Source organism: Trachurus trachurus, assembly GCF_905171665.1.
Source record: "Trachurus trachurus genome assembly, chromosome: 24".
Taxonomy (NCBI): domain Eukaryota; kingdom Metazoa; phylum Chordata; class Actinopteri; order Carangiformes; family Carangidae; genus Trachurus; species Trachurus trachurus.
The window spans coordinates 1,107,501-1,127,940 of record NC_139910.1 but is presented as its reverse complement, the minus strand read 5'-3'; the positions used below and the strand labels follow the sequence as shown (position 1 = coordinate 1,127,940).

General features: G+C 41.9%; 1 protein-coding gene across 1 annotated transcript in view; it reads right to left on the bottom strand.

The window, feature by feature from the left end:
* Positions 1 to 582: 582 nt before the first annotated feature.
* LOC311007064 (NACHT, LRR and PYD domains-containing protein 3-like) overlaps positions 583 to 20,440 on the bottom strand; it is a gene marked incomplete at its 3' end in the record, with an annotated part of 257,119 nt that continues 237,261 nt past the window's right edge. The window contains exons 7-9 of the mRNA XM_084000148.1: positions 1,699 to 1,872; positions 1,397 to 1,558; positions 583 to 592 (exon numbers count right to left, since the gene is read on the bottom strand). Coding sequence (XP_083856274.1) covers positions 583 to 592; positions 1,397 to 1,558; positions 1,699 to 1,872 — 346 coding nt within the window. The remainder of the gene's footprint in view (positions 593 to 1,396; positions 1,559 to 1,698; positions 1,873 to 20,440) is intronic.

The following is a 20,440-nucleotide window of genomic DNA, read 5'->3' as shown; positions in this document are numbered from 1 at the left end:
AGGGCTGAAGCTGCTGTCACTTCCAGAGACTCTCCATCCTACACATCAACCAGAGACTCTCCATCCTACACATCAACCAGAGACACTGTGGAACCACCGCTGAACCAGAACCCAGGATACAGAGGTTGAGTGAAGGTGGTGTTGAAGGTGTGGAGGTGGATCAGTCTGTTAGAGGAGACTGTGTAGAAGGACAGAGAGCCAGCAGGACAGTCCACATACACTGCTACTCTGTTAGAGACAGAGGAGGAGGAGATGTCTGTTTTTCTCTTGTTGTGCCAGACAGAATAACCACCACCATCAGTGCAGCTCAGAAACCAGGACTGATCATTTCCTCCAAACCTACAGTCTCTTCCTCCTTTCCTACTGATTCCTCTGTAACTCACTGATATTTCAACCGCTCCTCTCCACTCCACCTCCCAGTAACAGCGACCAGTCAGACCGGTTCTACACAGCAGCTGAGACCAGTTGTCAAATCTGTCTGGATGATCAGGATATGACTGATCCTCTGTCACACGTGTCACCTTCACTTTGTCGTAAGACAGTTTGAGGCGTTTGTTCATTGTGTTCATGTCCACTTCCAGTTCACAGGCGTCTGATGGAGAGAACAAGACACAACACAGCTGCAGTTCATTATCTGATGGTTCATTGATTGATTATTGAATCAACATTGTATTTAAAGACAAACTGACAGAGAGCTGTTGTCTGATTATTAGTCACATTAAATCCACACTTACACTTCCTGAGACCAGGTCTTAACCTGTGACATCCACCATGGTCCACCCTGGAGGAAGAAACACAGTCAGAGGGATTTTGTATCTAAACTACTGTTCAACATGAAGCAGTTTGTCTGTACTGCCTTAACAGGTTAAAAAGTTAAAGCAATAAGTTAAAGTTCATCAGTTCATAATTAAGCAGGTTTAAAAAGTATATATTCTTTGGTTGTGAGAATCTGCGTCAGAGTGAACACTCTGTTCGTTTGGTCCAGCTATGCTGTAGTTTTCCATTACATGCTCAGGTGAGCAGAGTTGAGCACAGACGGCAAAACAGACTGCTGAAATTGTTGAAGGTTTTCTGATGTTTTTGCCTCGGAAAATATTTATCTGTAAGTATTATATGTGGACAATTGTTGCATGATTGTGTATTTTTGTGATGAAGACCTACTTTGTTATGTTTTTGATTAATATACTCTGCTAGATTTCAGCAGATGCTAGCTCTTATCATTTTGTCAATTGATGGATGCTAATTGAAATGTACTAATTCAATTCTTACTTGTAGAGTGTTTAAGTAAGTAAATGGTGTTATATTTCTGTAATAATTTTCAGTTTTACAGAGAAGTTGGAAAATAGAGGACTTCATTAAAGGACGAGAAAAGTCCAGCCTTGTTGTCTCACTATACCTGAGAGTTTTCAGTCTCCAGTCTGGATCAGACAGCAGCTTCACTCCTGAGTCTCCTGGATGATTGTAGCTCAGGTCCAGCTCTCTCAGATGGGAGGGGTTGGAGCTCAGAGCTGAGGCCAGAGAAGCACATCCTTCCTCTGTGACCAGACATCCTGACAGACTGGAGATAGAAAATGTGATGAACTCAGAGTTTTAGAAAATCACATCAACAGGAAAATCCTGCAGATGTTGAGCATCTTCACCAACAAATTACAGAAGGATGTTTAAGATCAGCTGTCCAACAAACAGCTGTATCATCACCTGAGAGTCTCCAGTCTACAGTGTTCACTCTCCAGTCCACCAGACAGCAGCTTCACTCCTGAGTCCTGCAGGTTGTTGTTACTCAGGTCCAGCTCTCTCAGATGGGAGGGGTTGGAGCTCAGAGCTGAGGCCAGAGAAGCACAGCCTTCCTTTGTGACCTGACATCCTGACAGACTGGAGATATAAAATACAATGAACTCAGAGTTTTAGAAAATCACATCAACAGGAAAATCCTGCAGATGTTGAGCATCTTCACCAACAAATTACAGAAGGATGTTTAAGATCAGCTGTCCAACAAACATCTGTATCCTCACCTGAGAGTCTCCAGTCTACAGTGTGGACTCTCCAGTCCACCAGACAGCAGCTTCACTCCTGAGTCCTGCAGGTCGTTGTCACTCAGGTCCAGGTGTCTCAGACTAGAGGACTGGGAGCTGAGGACTGAGGACAGAGCTTCACAGCTTCTCTTTGAGAGGTTACAGTTGCTCAGTCTGAAGGTGAATCAGGAAAACAAAAGTAAACAAGGATATTTTTGTCGTGACTAAAGAAGAAGATAAGATAAATGTAGATGGGTGTGTGTGCACATACAGAGCTGTGTTAGAGGCTTTGACCACTGGCAGCAGCCTCAGAAGAGCCTCCTCTGAAGCAGAGTATTTCTTCAGGTCAAACTCGTCCAGATCTTCTCCTGATGACAGTAAGATGAAGACCAGAGCCGACCATTGACCAGGAGACAGTTTATCTGTGGAGAGACGTCCTGATTTCAGGGACTGTTGGATCTCCTCCACTAGAGAACGGTCATTCAGTTCATTCAGACAGTGGAACAGGTTGATGCTTTTCTCTGCTGAAGGAGTCTGTTCAATCTTCTTCTTGATGTACTGGGCTGCTTTCTGATTGGTCTGTGATTCAGCAGCAGTCATCAGGCCTCGTAGGAGATTCTGATTGGTCCCCAGTGAAAGACCCAGGAGGAAGCGGAGGAACAAGTCCAGGTGTCCATTTGGACTCTTTAAGGTCTTGTCCACAGCGCTCTGGTAGAAACGTGATTTGTCTCTGAACGGAGGCCACCCGGAGGTTGTTCGTTGTTGTGACAGCAGATTGTGTCCAGAGTTGATGAAGGTCAGATGGACATGAAGAGCAGCCAGAAACTCCTGAACAGTCAGATGGACGAAGCAGAACACCTGGTCCTGGTACAGGCCGCTCTCCTCTTTAAAGATCTGTGTGAACACTCCTGAGTACATTGAGGCTGCTGTGATATTGATGCCACACTCTGTCAGGTCTGATTCATAGAAGATCAGGTTTCCTTTCTGCAGCTGCTCAAAAGCCAGTTTTCCCAGAGACTCAATCATCTCCCTGTTCTCTGGACTCCAGTGTTGATCTGTCTCAGCTCCTCCATCATACTTGACCTTCTTCAGTTTTAGATGAACCACCAGGAAGTGGATGTACATCTGAGTCAGGGTGTTGGGCAGCTCTCCTCTCCTTCTGGTCTTCAACAGCTTCTCCAGAACTGTAGCAGTGATCCAGCAGAAGAGTGGAATGTGGCACATGATGTGGAGGCTTCGTGATGTCTTGATGTGGGAGATGATCCCTCTGGCCTGCTGCTCATCTCTGATCCTCTTCCTGAAGTACTCCTCCTTCTGTGGGTCAGTGAACCCTCTGACCTCTGTCACCATGTGAACACACTCAGGAGGGATCTGATTGGCTGCTGCAGGTCGTGTGGTTATCCAGAGGCGAGCAGAGGGAAGCAGGTTCCCCCTGATGAGGTTGGTCAGCAGCACGTTGACTGAGGTGGACTCTGTCACATCAGTCAGGATCTCAGTGTTGTGGAAGTCCAGAGGAGGTCGACACTCGTCCAGACCGTCAAAGATGAAGACCACCTGGAACTGATCAAACCTGCAGATTCCTGCTTCTTTGGTTTCAGAGAAGAAGTGATGAACAAGTTCCACCAAGCTGAACTTTTTCTCTTTCAGCACATTCAGCTGTCTGAAGGTGAAGGGAAATGTGAAGTGTATGTCCTGGTTGGTTTTGTTGTCAGCCCAGTCCAGAGTGAACTTCTGTGTTAAGACTGTTTTCCCAATGCCAGCCACTCCCTTTGTCATCACTCTTCTGATTGGTCGGTCTCTTCCAGGTGGGGCTTTAAAGATGTTTTCTTGTCTGATGGTTGTTTCTGGTCTGTCTGGTTTCCTGGACGCTGTTTCAATCTGTCTGACCTCATGTTCATCATTGACCCCTCCAGCCCCTCCCTCTGTGATGTAGAGCTCTGTGTAGATCTGGTTCAGAAGGGTTTGGTGTCCTGCTTTAGCGATGCCCTCAAACACACACTGGAACTTCTCCTTCAGTTTGTTTTTGAGTTTAGGCTGGCATTTGTGAAGAGCTTCTGAATGAATAAACAACAGATAATAGGACAATAGGGTAAAGGTCCTCGTAACAATAGGTCGTAGTAAATTAAAATAAACACACAGAAATATTTGGATCTAAATTCATGTAGTCATGGTGATGACTACAACCATGAAATGTGACATCCCCTCACCTGCTGTTGCTGCTGCTGCTGCTGCTGCTGAGGCTGCTGCTGCTGCTGAGGCTGAGGCTGACGAGTCTTGTCCTGTTGGAGGAAAGGGAATCATTAATCATGAGGAGTAGCAGGACCAACCCAGTTGACTTTGTCCTCTGTGTGGAAATAGTTACAAAGCCAAGAGGTTTAACAAAGGTAAAACACTGGCTGCACTTCCTATGACTGACCTTGATTAATTCCAATCTTCTTCAGAATTAACCTTGCCACCTCCAGAACTCTCTCAGTAGTGTACATGCTGACCATCAAGTCCACCGTTCTCTCTCTGCTTGCATCCTCCAGCTCACACTTTTTGATGGCAGAGAAACCATCCAGTAATTCAGCCTGCTGCAGGTACCACTGGAAGCTTTTCAGCTCTGCACTCCCCAAATTCTTCAAAATCTGCAGCAGCTGGTCCTTCACAGGCGTCTCCATCTTTGTTGCCTGGTAGAATCAGATGGTTTTAGAGCTCAGTGACACTTTTTTACGAAGACTGATACCACAGTTTATCATGGTAAGGGATATGGCTTTATTTAGCAGGGCTCCAAACTAACTTTTTGCATTAGTTGCACTGGTGCGCCTAACTTTTATTTTTAGGTGCACCAGCACAAAATTCAGGTGCACCCAAATTTTTGTGTCCCACTAAATGCACACCGCTATGGCATCACTTTAGGTTGTGAGTAGGGATGCAAATTATCAATTAGGCCTAATTCATTAATCATTAGTTGGTTGACCGCTAATCGATTAATGGTTAATTGATAATCGGCGATTTTCCTGAGAACCAAAATTTCCTTTGGTATAGGGTCTATAACATAAAAAGCTGAACATTGCTTATACAGGGCTCTACACTAATATTTGTTAGTTCCTACTTTAGGGGCACAATGAAAAATGTTTAAATAATGTTTTTTAACCCTTAGATAATGTTGAGGGTCCAATGTGACGCATTTTTACATTTGAGAACAGTAAAAACACCCTAAACATTTTTACTTTTACTTTTAGCTGACTTCTAATGTGACCCAGTATGGGTCATACATGGAAATATTTCAACTTTTTTAAATCAACAGACACAAGCAATAAGTTGTTCAAGGCCTATTCATAATATTTGATACAGGTGAATTGGTCTTTCCTGCCACTACACTATTATGATATTAACTCTGATATGAATTATATATTTAACTACTTCAATCACAGAAGTATTGATTTGTTGAACACCTGCTGTAAACATTAATAAAACTCAATAGCTTGTCACATAAGCAGCTCCATGTTGTCCCTGTGTGATCATCAGTACATGGAAAACCTGGTCGGTCTGAGGACAGAGAGCTTTGAGGTTGAAGTTTATATTAATGAAGGGTGCACTGTGAGACTGTGACAGGTCAGCTGTTCAGCTGCAGTAGAGGAAAACTCAGCTTTTGATTATTTATTTTTTTTTCAATAAAGCTCCCCTATATCGACCCAGCTAAAACACGGGAGGACGCTCTCCTCCCACATGCCGCTCGGCTGTCCTTCTGAATTCCCCCCTTCCCCCCCCGGTCAACAAATGAATACTCCAGTACTACTTGAATAGTGACTCCGAACATTTGGATAGTGAAATATGCCACTCGTTGCAGCCCTAGTGCTTAGGCTCCTGGGGCCTCATGTATCAATGTTGCGTACGCACAAAAAAGTGGCGTACGTCATTTTCCACGCCAACGTTCAGATGTATCAAAAGTGAAATGACCGTGGAAAAGTGCGGTGGCCCACGCCAACTCCATAGCTGGCGTACGCACGTTTCTACTGCTGTTGTTCCTTTGGCGACACTTAGAGGTGAAGCTGGGAAACTGTTAATAATGTGAAAACAATTAGTCTTCAGAGTAATGTGCACATCAGAGACACATTTATGAACAACCCATCCACGTGTTGCAATTAGATAGGTGGATAGAAAAGCACGCGCAAAGTGATACAGTCAGCTTTAGTTTTAAGATGCTACAGTGCGAAGTGAATGTACAGATGCATCGCATATTAACAAACATTGAGGCGAGATGGCTGGTTCAGCGCACGATTCATTCATTCAGCATAGTTGGGAACAGATTACAGGCTGGCACTGCAAAGTAAATGTATTTGTTTGATTGTCCTATAACCCCCGATGCACACTGAGCATGTCCGCCCAGATATCACACTGTAGGTGACTTTCTTTTTTTGCTGGTTAAACTACACACACTAAAGTACTTAATGTCAATAAACACAAATGCGTAAAGTTGGACATGTGTCTTTATCAGCCTCCCTGGCGCACTTCTGCATTTATTTACTACGCGATCTGTGTATAAAAAAAGGCAAATGAAAATCGTAAATCCATTTCACATAATTTAATTATCGAGTACATTGTCTGCTTTCATTTGGGATGACAGCGGTCGTCCGGCGTCACATTCACCTTTATATCACACACCAGGGATGCAAACAGCGCGCCGAAAAGCGAAACTCGCTTTTTTCATGACCAATTAGGTGACTTGTGTGAATCGTTCAGATCCGAAGAGTTTTTGTTTTTGGGAGGGGGGGGTCTCAGCGTCTCAGTAAAATGTTTTTCTAACAGGCTGACAGTGACAATCACGTGAAACTGAGGCGAACTCATTCATGGTTGTCTCTGATTTTACTGATAACAGCCTACTTCAAACGTAGACGCGCGACATGCGCGCTCATTAAAGCAGCGCGTATCCGCGTGCAGTCGGTGCGACGGCGACGCCGTTTTTTCAGACAGGTGTTTCCCACGGAGCTCTGCCTCGTTTCAGAGGAAGCCCTAAGTGGAAAGACGTCGCCTCCGCGATGTAGAATGTGTTCAATTCAAAAAGTGAAACTAACACATAATATAGGCCCATATGTCCATTACACACTGAATGAAACATCCCATGTCTTTATTTATTCAGTTTATTTTAATAGTAATAATTATGACTAACATTCAGTGAAGACCTAAAAATCAGTATCTCCAAAATGGAAATATTGCAAAGGAATTTTTTTTTTTCAAGCATTTTTAATATAGAAATGTTGGCCTTCTGAAAACTATGTCCATCTATATGCACTCAATACTTGGTTGGGGTTGAACTACTGGAAATTGACTTTTCCGTGATATTGTAATGTACTTATTTGTTAATGGTGAGCGCCCCCCCCCCCCCCCTAACCCATGTGCTTGTGAAAATAAATTTATGTTTTCACCCGGGCATCAGTGCGACCTAGAAAAAGTATTAGTCGCACTCTTAAAAATTGGTCGCACTCTGGAGCCCTATTTAGTGCCATCACATCCCTGGTTTGTTAAGGTGCGTTAACATGGACACAAATGTTTGGAATAAATGGCTGATCCGAATAAAAATGTGTCATGTAAACACTTCAATTGGAAGATTCTGATCAGATTTGGCTCGATCTGAAAGAAATTCTGTTCGGATCGAGAGGGGTGGTTTATGCCGATCGTTATTCCGAACCGCGTCCATGTAAACACTTATTCCGATCATTACTTCCTTTGGGGGTTATTGGGGTTATTATGGTCCTTTCCCACTAGCGCGACACGGCTGACACAGTTCTACTCGGTTTTTATTTATTCTTTTCTTTTTTTTTGCTTTTTTGCTTTTACACACTCTAGTGTGACGTCCGACAAGAATCAAACCCGCTAAATTTAAAAACACACTGGCAGCAGCGCACATGGATCTACTGAGACTTGTTCTGTCACCTGAGTTAACGAGGTGGACGAGTGAGTTTGGAGCTGACGAGAGGAGGGAAAAAAGAGAGTGAGTAATGACCCGATATCGCCGTGTATCTCGCTTACAGAGAAATTCCCTTCTTTCCCCGCTCCCTGTCAGTTGTCTTCACCGTCTTCCACTGACGTAACTCCACAAATTTCCAGAGCGCACATGGCTACTTTATATGCACGTACTGTTTTGCATTGACCATATATGGCGTGTTCACACCCGCACTTTTCTTGGGTCCGGTGTGATTTATCAATGACAGGAACAGTATCAAATCAAATCAAATCAACTTTATTTATATGGCACTTTTCATACGTTCCGGTAACACAGAGTGCCTCACAGAGGATCAAAACAAAACAAAACAAAACAAAACAATACAAAACATCATGAAAACCCCAAACCTCCCACCCTCACAAATATACACACAGATACACAAATTACATACACACATACATAGACATACGGACAGACATACATACCCACACACACAAACATACACACACCCACACACATACTGTACACTATCTGTCGCTGAGGAGACATGGCTGGGCACCGAGATCTGAGGTGAGGAAGAAGCTACCTTTGGGGGCCGCGCACACCAAGAGGAATCATGGTCCATGACTGCAGGGGCGCCACCACAGGGACCGCCCCTGCCCAGGCAGACAGAAGGCTCCACACCAAGGTGTAGAGCTCTCTAGCCACCCGGGCCAGGGCCGTCCACGGGACAGCACCCCCATCGGTGGACCAGAAACAACTCCCGGTGTGGTAGGCCCCCAGTAGGAAACACTGGAAAATCGAGGGGCTAAAACAGTAAAATAAGATAAAAGGTATAGAAGCTCAAACTGAAGGAATAAAACAATAGAATGTATAAAATAGACCATAAATAATGACTAAAACATTGAAATAAAACAATAAAATAATAGAACAGGATAAACTAAACTAAAAATTAATATAAAACAGAATAAAAATGTAAAAATAGGGGTGAGCATAAAAAATTATAAAGAGTTAAACGAGTCAGTTAAAAGCCTGATTAAAAAGATGGGTCTTGAGCCTCTTTTTAAAAACATCAACATTCTCTGCGGCCCTGAGGTTCTCCGGGAGGCTGTTCCACAGTCGGGGGCCATAACTGAATGCCGCCTCCCCGTGTGTTCTAGTTCTAACTTGTGGTATCGTTAAAAGGCCAGCACCGGAGGACCTCAGGGTCCGCGAAGGTTGATAGGGTAAAAGTAATGCAGATAAATAAGAAGGCCCAAGACCGTTAAGACACTTAAAAACTAGTAAAAGAACCTTAAAATCAATCCTGAAGTGCATGGTGTAATATGCTCCCGCCCTCTGGTCCTCGTCAGCACTCGTGCGGCTGAGTTTTGTAATAATTGTAAGTTATGCATGCTCTTTTTGGGAAGACCAGAGAGCAGGGCATTACAATAATCTAAACGACAAGAGATAAAAGCATGCATCAGCACCTCCGTACTGGCCTGAGAGAGGAACGGGCGGACTCTGGCTATATTCTTAAGATGGTAAAAACCTATTTTTGTTATGTTTTTGATGTGTGGAATAAAAGTGAGCTCACAGTCAAAAATCACGCCCAGATTTTTTTACTGATTTTGAGGATTTAAAATCCTGTAACTTTGGTAAAAGTTTCTCTCTCTGGCCTTCAGGACCAATGACTAAAACCTCAGTTTTGTCCTGGTTGAGCTGTAGGAAATTCACTGCCATCCATGACTTGATGTCTAAAATGCAGTTAAAAAGGGCATCAATTGGCCCTGTGTCATCAGGAGACACGGCGATGTACAGTTGCGTATCGTCAGCATAACTATGGAAGCTGATGCTGTGCCTCCTGATGACGTCCCCAAGGGGCAGCATGTACAGATTAAAAAGAAGTGGACCTAAAATTGACCCTTGGGGAACCCCACATTTTATCTTATGGGTTCCTGAGGAACATGTATCCATACTTACAAAGAAACTTCAATGAGTGAGGTAGGTTAAAAACAGTACCAGAGAGGCCGACCAGATTCCTCAGTATAAAATGTGATGGTCTACTGTATCAAAGGCGGTGGTTAGATCCAATAGTACCAAGACTGTGAGTTCATGGTTCGGTATCTAAATTACACATGATGTCATTTAAAATCTTTAAAAGTGCTGTCTCGGTACTGTGGTTCATCCTAAAACCAGACTGATGAGTCTCTAAAATATGTTTTGAGTTTAAAAATACATTTACTTGATTAAAAACAAGTTTTTCTAAAATTTTACTTAAAAATGGTAAGTTGGATACAGGCCGGTAGTTATTTAAAACATTGGGGTCTAAATCAATCTTCTTCAGAAGGGGCTTCACCACCGCCGTTTTAAAGGAGGTGGGGAAGACACCCGTCTGAAGAGAGCAATTCACCAAATACAGCAGCTGTTCCTCAAGGAATCCATAGAGTGTTTTAAAAAACGGTGTGGGAATGGGATCTAAAAGGCAGGTTTTGGGCTTTACCTGGGAGAAAACTCTCCAATGTTTCCTCAGGTAAAAGCAATGATCCAGGTGTGCTTAAAGTTAAAATCTGTTGAGATAAAAGACTGGATCTGATGTCATCAATTTTACTTCTGAAGTGGTCTGCAAAGTCCTCACAGTGGGTGTCTGCTGTTATCTTATGGGATCTGTTAAAATTTTCGTTTGTTAAAAAATAAATTGTGGAGAACAGGAATCTGGGATTGTTTTTATTATCTGAGATTAGGTTTTTGAAATGAGAAATTCTTGTTTGTTTGATAGAGTTATTGTAGGTTTTGAGGTGTTGATGTAAAATTTCATGGTGTACGGTTAGTTTTGATTTCCTCCATCTCCTTTCAGCACTCCTGCAGTTTCTTCTCAGTGCACGTTGCCGAGTCCGCTTAATAACGATGTACAACAGGAGAACAGCAACAGCTCTTAAAATCTGGTGCTGGTCCATTTTGAGTACTGAATGGGATAAATTGAACCACTTCCGCATTTATTGGTTTGTTTACAGTAGTACCTACAGGAAGTCTACAACTCTTATGCTGTTGTTTTAGTTGTTTTGTTTTCAGCTCTGCACATGTCAAAATGCTTTTATTCTGAATAAAGGTTGGTGCATGTGTACGCACATGATCGGATTATTTTTCCAGAGCGCGCATGGCTACTTTACATGCTGCACGTACTGTTTTGCATTGACCATATATGGCGTGTTCACACCCGCACTTTTCGGTGTGATTTATCAATGACAGGAACAGTAGTACATGTTTCTGAGTCCGCTTAAGAATCGGAATCGAATTGATTCTTGAAATTTGAATCGATACCCAGCCCTAAACAACATTTGTTGTATATATTTATCTTACACGAGCCGTTTGATCCAGAAATGCGAGTGTCAGAAGAGCGACAGGCACAAACAGAGCACCTTTCATAAAAGACGCTCTATCTGCTTTTCTAGAAAAAAAGGAGGGATTTTGGTGAAACCCAGCCATGTTTAGCTTGACTTTTCTCAGGAACGGAGGCACGTAGAAACAAACGGTTTGTGGCCATTTGAAGCATACCGTTTCGGTAACACTTTCTATGAGGCCCCTCCTTATAATGCATTATGATGCGATCATAATGCGGTTATAATGAGGTTATAATGATTTATAATCACTGTTATAATGACTTATACATGTTCATGATGTGTTATAATAACAATTATAAGCAGATTATAATGCTTTCTTATAATGTTTTATAAGGGTTCAAGCATCATAATGTATCATAAAGTATTATAACTAATCTCTCATGAACGCATTATAATCACAGTTATAAAACATCATAACATGATTATAATTTATTATAAGTGTTATGTCTGTATGAGATGGTATAATGCTTAAACAGTGATTATAAACCATTATAAGTTGTCACTAGATGCTTTAAGTAAAGTGAGGACACTGATGATACATTATAAGTTGTTTATAAGCAGTCATTGGATGCTCTAAGTAAAGTGAGGACACTCTGGTGGGTTATAGAATGTCATGATACATTATTAGCTAGTTAAAAAAAATCAATACAAGTGAAGTGGTCATACTTTGTCTATGGTCCATGTCCCTCTGGCATGCTCTAGAGGGCACTTCTATAGCCACTGTGCAGAAAAACAGACAACCCATTGTTTAAAATGAAATATTTTTATTTTTCACAACTTGGTCAAAAATAGACTAAATTGTCAGGCATATGTTAAACAGATGTTATATTCCCACTTTCTGCTGACCAGGCACTTGATAGTTCTGTTTACTTGTTGACCCTTTATGAATCTTGAAGAGCTCTGGTCTAAGGGCAGGGCAGGGTCTATGGTTTTCTTTGAACATCTCACCACTTTAACATATGCCTGACAATTTAGTCTATTTTTGACCAAGTTGTGAAAAATAAAAATATTTCATTTTAAACAATGGGTTGTCTGTTTTTCTGCACAGTGGCTATAGAAGTGCCCTCTAGAGCATGCCAGAGGGACATGGACCATAGACAAAGTATGACCACTTCACTTGTATTGATTTTTTTTAACTAGCTAATAATGTATCATGACATTCTATAACCCACCAGAGTGTCCTCACTTTACTTAGAGCATCCAATGACTGCTTATAAACAACTTATAATGTATCATCAGTGTCCTCACTTTACTTAAAGCATCTAGTGACAACTTATAATGGTTTATAATCACTGTTTAAGCATTATACCATCTCATACAGACATAACACTTATAATAAATTATAATCATGTTATGATGTTTTATAACTGTGATTATAATGCGTTCATGAGAGATTAGTTATAATACTTTATGATACATTATGATGCTTGAACCCTTATAAAACATTATAAGAAAGCATTATAATCTGCTTATAATTGTTATTATAACACATCATGAACATGTATAAGTCATTATAACAGTGATTATAAATCATTATAACCTCATTATAACCGCATTATGATCGCATCATAATGCATTATAAGGAGGGGCCTCATAGAAAGTGTTACCAAAGTTTCACCTTTCAAATGAGCCACAGTATGTGTTGGGGGCAATAATATAGAATACGCTGTGGCTCTACAAAAATCGTCAAAAATGGTCTAAATTGCCGGTACACTTGACTAAAACTTGGAGCGCGGCACTCAATGAGTTAAGACACTTATCTTTTGATGGTTGTTTTGATCGAACAGTTCTTTAAATATATATATTCTTGGCATTTTCACCTTTAATGATAGAGAGATATTTGTGAAAGGTGGGTGGAGAGATGGAAGGACTTGCAGCAAAGGACGTGGACTGGTTTTGAATCCGTCGCTGTGGGAAGCACTGGTTTTACATGGTAGCCTAAGCGCCCTAGCTCATTAAAGCTACAGTTGGTAAGTTGACGTAAGTGAAAGTAAACACAGGTCCCTTTATGAACCTCTGGAGTCAACTCATTTTCATACTGGTACCACCACAGCACCTTTATATGTGCTGTCAAAATGGTGGAATTTATGCAAATTTAGGCAAATTTGCTCATGTTAAAGCAGAAGTAAGTGGTCCGGTCGTTTTCGCTAATGCTGCGTTCCAGGCAGGCTTTTGAAATCGTAAATTACAGCTTCAAGTCACAACTTACGACTTTGTAGCGTTCCAGGCAACCCACTTGTGTTTTTCCGACCTGTTTTACCGGTGAAAGTCACTATAACGGCCACTCGTAACTTCCGACCGGTGAACTCGTACCAGATCGAACTGGTACAACTTCACAGGTCGGAAAAACACGAGTTTCCTTGAACGCACCATAACAGTCCTCGTCGCTACGTCACCACATTCACGGCGTCCCTTGGCTGCACACACAGCCCTGCATGCCGTTCTCTCTCCTCATTGGATAAAAACTGTAGGATACGATAAATGTTTTCTCCTGGGCTCAGAGCAGAGCAGAGGGACTGACAGACCCGTGTTTCAGACCAAACACTCTATAGAAGTGATTGCTGTCGGAAGATATAACTATTTAAGACTTAGATTAACACAAATATATCACTTACTTCTGCTTTAACAAAGAATTTCAAAAAACTTGTTATACATTTTTTGTTTGTCTTAATGTAAGTAATCAACTTGGTAATTTTCATGGAGATATCTAAAGGTTAAAAATGTTACCCTATTCACGTGAGAAAAATAATGAATAGGCGTATGAATGGGCTATATTTTGAGGTTTTTCTAAACTTTCCCCTAATGGGATTCTTCTGGGCTTTTTTTCCCTCATTCAGGACATGTTGAGGATACAAAACCAGTTGAGTTTGCTTCTGTTGCAATTTGTTTAACGTTGACCCCTTTTTTGGCTTAAAATTACTGGCCTAGAAGACAACTAAAGTTAAGCAATTACAAAATAACTGTAATACCTGTGATGTTATGAGTATAGTAGTTAGACAAGAACTCCATTACCCAGCATGCCACAGCAGTTAGGAGCATGCACAGGAGCATGCGCGGGAGTATGCCTGTACGTCAGTTGTACGTAGCCATGCAGGTAGCACTGGATTGCAGTGCTTAATTTGTAAATCATAAGGTGCTGGAACGCAAAGTACACATGACAGCTCAGGGATGACGAGACGGGCACAGGTCCCGGAACATATACGCCGCACGGGGGGGGGCAAGCTGTGGGATACTTACAAGCCAAATGTTATGACAATAACTTACGATTATTTTAGGTTATACTCTGCGCAGCACAGGCAAATGCCCACATCACCACAGGCGGTGCTTAACAGTATACAGTCAGGAATTTTCTCAACAGGTCTAACAAACAAACAAAAAAAAGAGCTTATAATAAATCACACAATTCTTCCTATTATTCAAAGACTGGCACGGCGACCTATTAATAGACAGTATGCTCAGCTCAGTTGTGCAGCAAAACCTGAATTTTCCATACGAAGCCAGGTAGTAAGTCTGCTTCACCTTGAACTGAGCTGCTGTTCAAACACATTGTGCATCTCATCCCTGACCTGTCGCTGGACGTCCCACACTCCTCTCCACTCACTGCCTCTCCTCTTCTTCTCAATCTCCCTGCTGTCAGCGGGCTGATGCCAGGGTCCCTGCCTGTTGCTCCGGCCGCTGTTTCTCATATTCTTTTAATCGTTTCAAATAAATTACATTTGCGTAATGCCCGTTTTTACTTTGACGTGGTGTGATGTTACTGTAAACATTGGGCCCAGAAATGGGACTTAGCAGCAGATGCAACTCAGGTTTAACAGGAGCAAAAACCTTTGGCCTATTAGTGAGAACGGGCTGTGAGAAAGAGAGAAAAGCAACAGAACTTACCGACTTTCCATCAGGGCTTCAACATGTGAGGATCTTCAGCAGTTTCTCCATCAGTCAGTGACAGTTGACTGGTCTCTGAGCTGCTAGAACGTGACAGGACAAAGACTTTATGAGAAATCAAGACATTGAGACACAACTCTGAACAGAGTCGACGTAGGCTACGTTACCTTTGTTGCTGACGTGGCAGTTGCTCAATTTAAGCGAAGTGCAACATGCAGCCTGTCTCCGTCTGTCTATGGCACAGAAGAAACACTGTCTGCGTGCTCGCCGTCACTCTAGTAGTTTCACAACGGCAGGGCTAAAACCCAACTTTGAACCAGCAGGCGTGTTCAGACAAAAAAGAAAAAAAAAAACACTGGTTCAAACCTGTTCTTTCCTGCGAACCGTGACATCATCAGTGGGCGTGTCATATTCTAGCCTGTCAATAGAGCAAGAAGGAGGAAACGGTGTTGAGCTCAGTTGGAAGAGCACCCGCCCCATGTGTTGAGGCTATAGTCCTCACTGCAGGCGGCCCCGCTTCAAACCCCTATCCTGCGTGTCATTCCCCACCTCTCTGCCTCCCATTTCCTGTCTCTTTCTCAACTCTCCCGCCCATTAAAGGCGAAAAAGCCCAAAAAATATATATATATAAAAAAAAAAAAGATTATCATAGATTTCTGTGGGTCTGCTTTGTTCCATTCATGAGGGATCAGGGTCACTCAGGGTCACTCTAACTCAGAGTTGTTTGAACTAACTGTTATCACCCTGGGCCCAGTTGTTCAAAAGGTGTAATCTGGATAAGAATAGGCTATATGCCGCTGGCTGAAATCCAGGAAGTTAGTGGTACTTCCTGGTTGGTACTACCTGAATTTCAGCCAGCTCCTTTATTTCCTGTTGTACATGATTGGCCAAACTGATTAATCCCGGTGTGTCTGACCTCAAAACAATAATCAGACACACCTGGCTGGCTGAAATTCAGAAAGTACCAACCAGGAAGTACCACTAACTTCCTGGATTTCAGCCAGTGGCATATAGCCTATTATCCAGATTTTCAAATCCCTTTTTTTGCTATCCAGCATCACGTAATCTGTTTTAATTTTATCCCAGTTGTTCAAAGCAAAGTAGAATTGGACCAGTCTGATCCAGATCCAAATTTTTCAAGATGACCAAATCTGAATAATGATGCTCTAGATGGGACTGTGCATCACAATGAAGGCTGATTGGTCTGTAAACAACAGGCAGAACAGCAACATGGGCTCACTCACAGTGTCAGCATTTGAAAACAGTGTGTATGTGTTGTTTTCTGTGCTCTTTGTTGTTTCTTCAATGTCTTTTAAACCATAGATATAGAAACGTTTCTATATCTATGGTTTAAACAGCCAGACTCCATCTGGTTGGGCTGCTAAAATAAATTAAAAAGGCAAATATACAGTACATTAGTGAAATTATGAATATTTCCCCATGTGTTTCAAATTCAAACTTCAAAAAAAGTTTTGAACAACATAAACTGAGGGTTTGATCCAGATGAAAACCAAGATTGGATTATGTGATCTCAGAATCTGTTTTTGGTTTTGAACAACCCGTTTTCATGATTTGATCCAATCCATTATCCAAAATCCGATCAGATTACTTTTGAACAACTCTGGGTTGGACAGTCCAGCGTTAGTGGACCCAGAGTTCAGGTTATAACTCAGAGTTTGTTCATCCTGCTTTCTGACACGGGGCCCTGCTGCTGAGCTCAGTGTGGACAGACAGACCCAGAGAGGATGATGGGAGTCGGTCTGGAGGCTGAGACACTGTAGTGGAGCTCAGCGTCCAGCAGGTGGAGCTACAGACCAGGAAACAACCCAGAGCACAGACACTCAGAGGAACCTGAGCTCTGGGACTTCTGCTTCTCTCTTTCTAGTTCATCTGTAGTTTTAGTCTCACGTTGGTTTGTTGGTCTGAGTCATCAACTACCAGAGGTCCTGGTCCTGGTCCTGGTCCTGGTCCTGGTCCTGGTCCTGGTCCTGTCTGGTGGTCACGTTACCCAGCAGAGCTCTGAAGTTGTAAGTATAAGTTAAGTGTAACACTTTGTCACCAAACAAATACTTTTGATGAGCACCTTACTCTAATTCTACGCAAGGAGCTTTCTTTTCTATTTTTTATGTTATGAATTTCTGTGTTAATTTTTACTCTGAAGACCACCGCTGCTGTTGTTGTTGTTGTTGTTGTTTTTTACATAGGGGAGGTATTTTTATCAGCCTTTTTTGGCTTCTACCTCTCCTGCACAATGTTTAATTTGACGATTTTCATTGTATATGCAGGGTATATCATTTGCAAATAAAAACTAACTGAGCTTCACATGATAAAAATACAAAATTGGAAACAACGGAAAGAAATACAACAAATATACACAAATATATATATATATATTTTTTTTTTATGTAGCACTTTGAGATTGTTTGATCAATATAAAGTGCATTACAAATAAAATTCATTATTATTATTATTATTATTATTAGAATAAATAACAGTAAATACATTGATCAGATAGAACAGTGAAAAACAGAGAGGGAACAATACACCTGAACGGACACGTCTTCTAAAACCATCGACCGACACATTTCATTTCATTTATTAGTTTATTTCATAGCGACAGTGCACCAACTAATCAACAGAGTTAAAAGAAAAACTGTCAGTGGGTCAGAGTTAGAGCCAACAAGGCTAGTTTTCCTCCGTTGTCCCTGGCCAGATGTTAAAGGCTACCTAAAAGCCAAAAAAAAAGGGGCAAGAATTAAGTACTTTCAAAACACAACTTACATAACAATCTACCTAGTAAAAGCTCATAATAACAAGTAAAACAGGTAAGAAGTCTGACATACAGCATGACAAGAGCTCATGGCAGCAGACATAACATGCAGGAAGTACAGCTAGAAACACATGCAAGTAGCACACAGAGCTAAGACATTAGCACAAACAATATCAGACATTACAAGGCAGGACATGAAATGGCATTAGGCAAGACAACCAAAGCTAACAAACAAGCAAACAAACAGGAAAAAAAAACAAAAAAAAAACAGGACATACACAGACTGAACCTTGAACGCATCATTCTTAAAAAGGTCATTTAAAGCAGAAGTAAGCGATCCGGTCGTTTTGGCTAATGCTGCGTTCCAGGCAGGCTTTTGAAACCGTAAATTACAGCTTCAAGTCACAACTTACGACTTTGTAGCGTTCCAGGCAACCCACTCAGTAAGGTGAATGTTTGTGTTAATCTAAGTCTTAAATAGTTGTATCTTCCGACAGCAATCACTTCTATAGAGTGTTTGGTCTGAAACACGGGTCTGTCAGTCACTCTGCTCTGCTCTGAGCTGAGGAGAAAACTTTTCTCGTATCCTACAATTTTTATCCAATGAGGAGAGAGAACGGCATAAAGGGGCAGTCCTCTCTGTGTGTGCAGCCAAGGGATGCGCCTGAATGTGGTGACGTAGGGACGAGGACCAATAGATCCATGACGAGGGCGGGGGCTGCTAACTCCATCGGCTGACAAGACGTTATGGTGCGTTCAAGGCAACTCGTGTTTTTCCGACCTGTGAAGTCGTACCAGTTCGATCTGGTACGAGTTCACGGGTCAGAAGTTACGAGTGGCCGTTATAGTGACTTTCACAGGTAAAACAGGTCGGAGAAACACGAGTGGGTTGCCTGGAACGCTACAAAGTCGTAAGTCGTGACTTGAAGCTGTAATTTACGGTTTCAAAAGCCTGCCTGGAACGCAGCATTAGCCAAAACGACCGGATCACTTACTTCTGCTTTAACTTATGTATCTCAAAATGAAAAATGGACAGATGAAGGGGATTAATTAAAAAAAAAAAAAAAAGGATTATACATAGGCTATAGGCCTATATGTACTCAAACATGTATACACTCTTCAAGATAAAAAAAAAAAGTCAGGAATAAAAATAAATAAATAAAATAAAATAAAATAAAATAAATAAAAGTTCTTTCCTTCTATTAAGAGCATTTCTATAACTTGCCCTCCGGTTAAAATAATCAATAAACGGTTGCCAAACTCAGATTTTTCAGTAAGAATCTGATTTTCTCCAGCTCTAGATGTCTCATAACATCTGTCATTATTCTATTCTATTCTATTCTAAAGAGCTTCACATGATAAAAATACAAAATTGGTAACAACGGACAAAAATACAACAAACATACACAGAATAAATAACAGTAAATACATTGATCAGATAGAAGAGTGAAAAACAGAGAGGGAACAATACACCTGAACAGACACGTCTTCTAGAACCACCGACCACCTCGAAAAATCAAACCAGTGAAGCTGCAGAAGCTGAACTCCTCCTCCTCCTGTTTCTGCTGAGTAACATGTAAACTGACCCCACCCCCTCCCCCCCTCCAGAGGAAGTGTGGGTGGTGGTCGCAGTCTTTTCTGTTGAATTATTAAAGGGATAGTTCACCCAAAATTCAAATTTCAAAACTCATTATCTCCTCCCCCTCATGTGGACTAAGGGCTGGGAGAAGTTTCAGAGTCCTCCGTGGCTTCTCTGAGTTACAGGGGGTCTCGGCGTAGCAGTGCATGTCCATATGACGGTTGCAAATGGATACCAACTGTCTTCGTAACAAAAAGACACACCAAAAAACATCCAAATACCTCCATGCTGCTCGTATGTAATGTCCGTCTTGTATTGAAGCCCCAAAATGCGAAATTGTCGCATTCCTGGTTCGTCCAAATTTGAACAACCGGGAAGAGGAGCTTTGAGAAGCTTCCGCTACAAAACAAGCTTGAAATATAGACTTCTTTAATTTTTTTCGGGACAATTTTGCATTTCGGGGCTTCAATACAAGACGGACATTACATACGAGCAGCATGGAGGTATTTGGATGTTTTTTGGTGTGTCTTTTTGTTAGACAGTTGGTATCCATTTGCAACCATCATATGGACATGCAGTGCTACGCCGAGACCCCCTGTAACTCAGATAAGCCACGGAGGACTCTGAAACTTCTCCCAGCCCTTAATAGTCCACATGAGGGGGTGGGTATAGTGAGTGAAATTTCAATTTTGGGTGAACTATCCCTTTCAAGGTGGCGTCCCCACCCTCACCTCTGGCCAGCGGTGACATTTAACACCCAGCCGCGTTGGTTCAAAGCAGCAGAGACCCGACTGATGGATGTGGTTTCACCTCCTGGTGCTGCGTTCACTGTCAGTCGGGAAACATCGACACAGAGGGAGAGAAGAGAACTAAACCTCTCCAGGCTGCAGA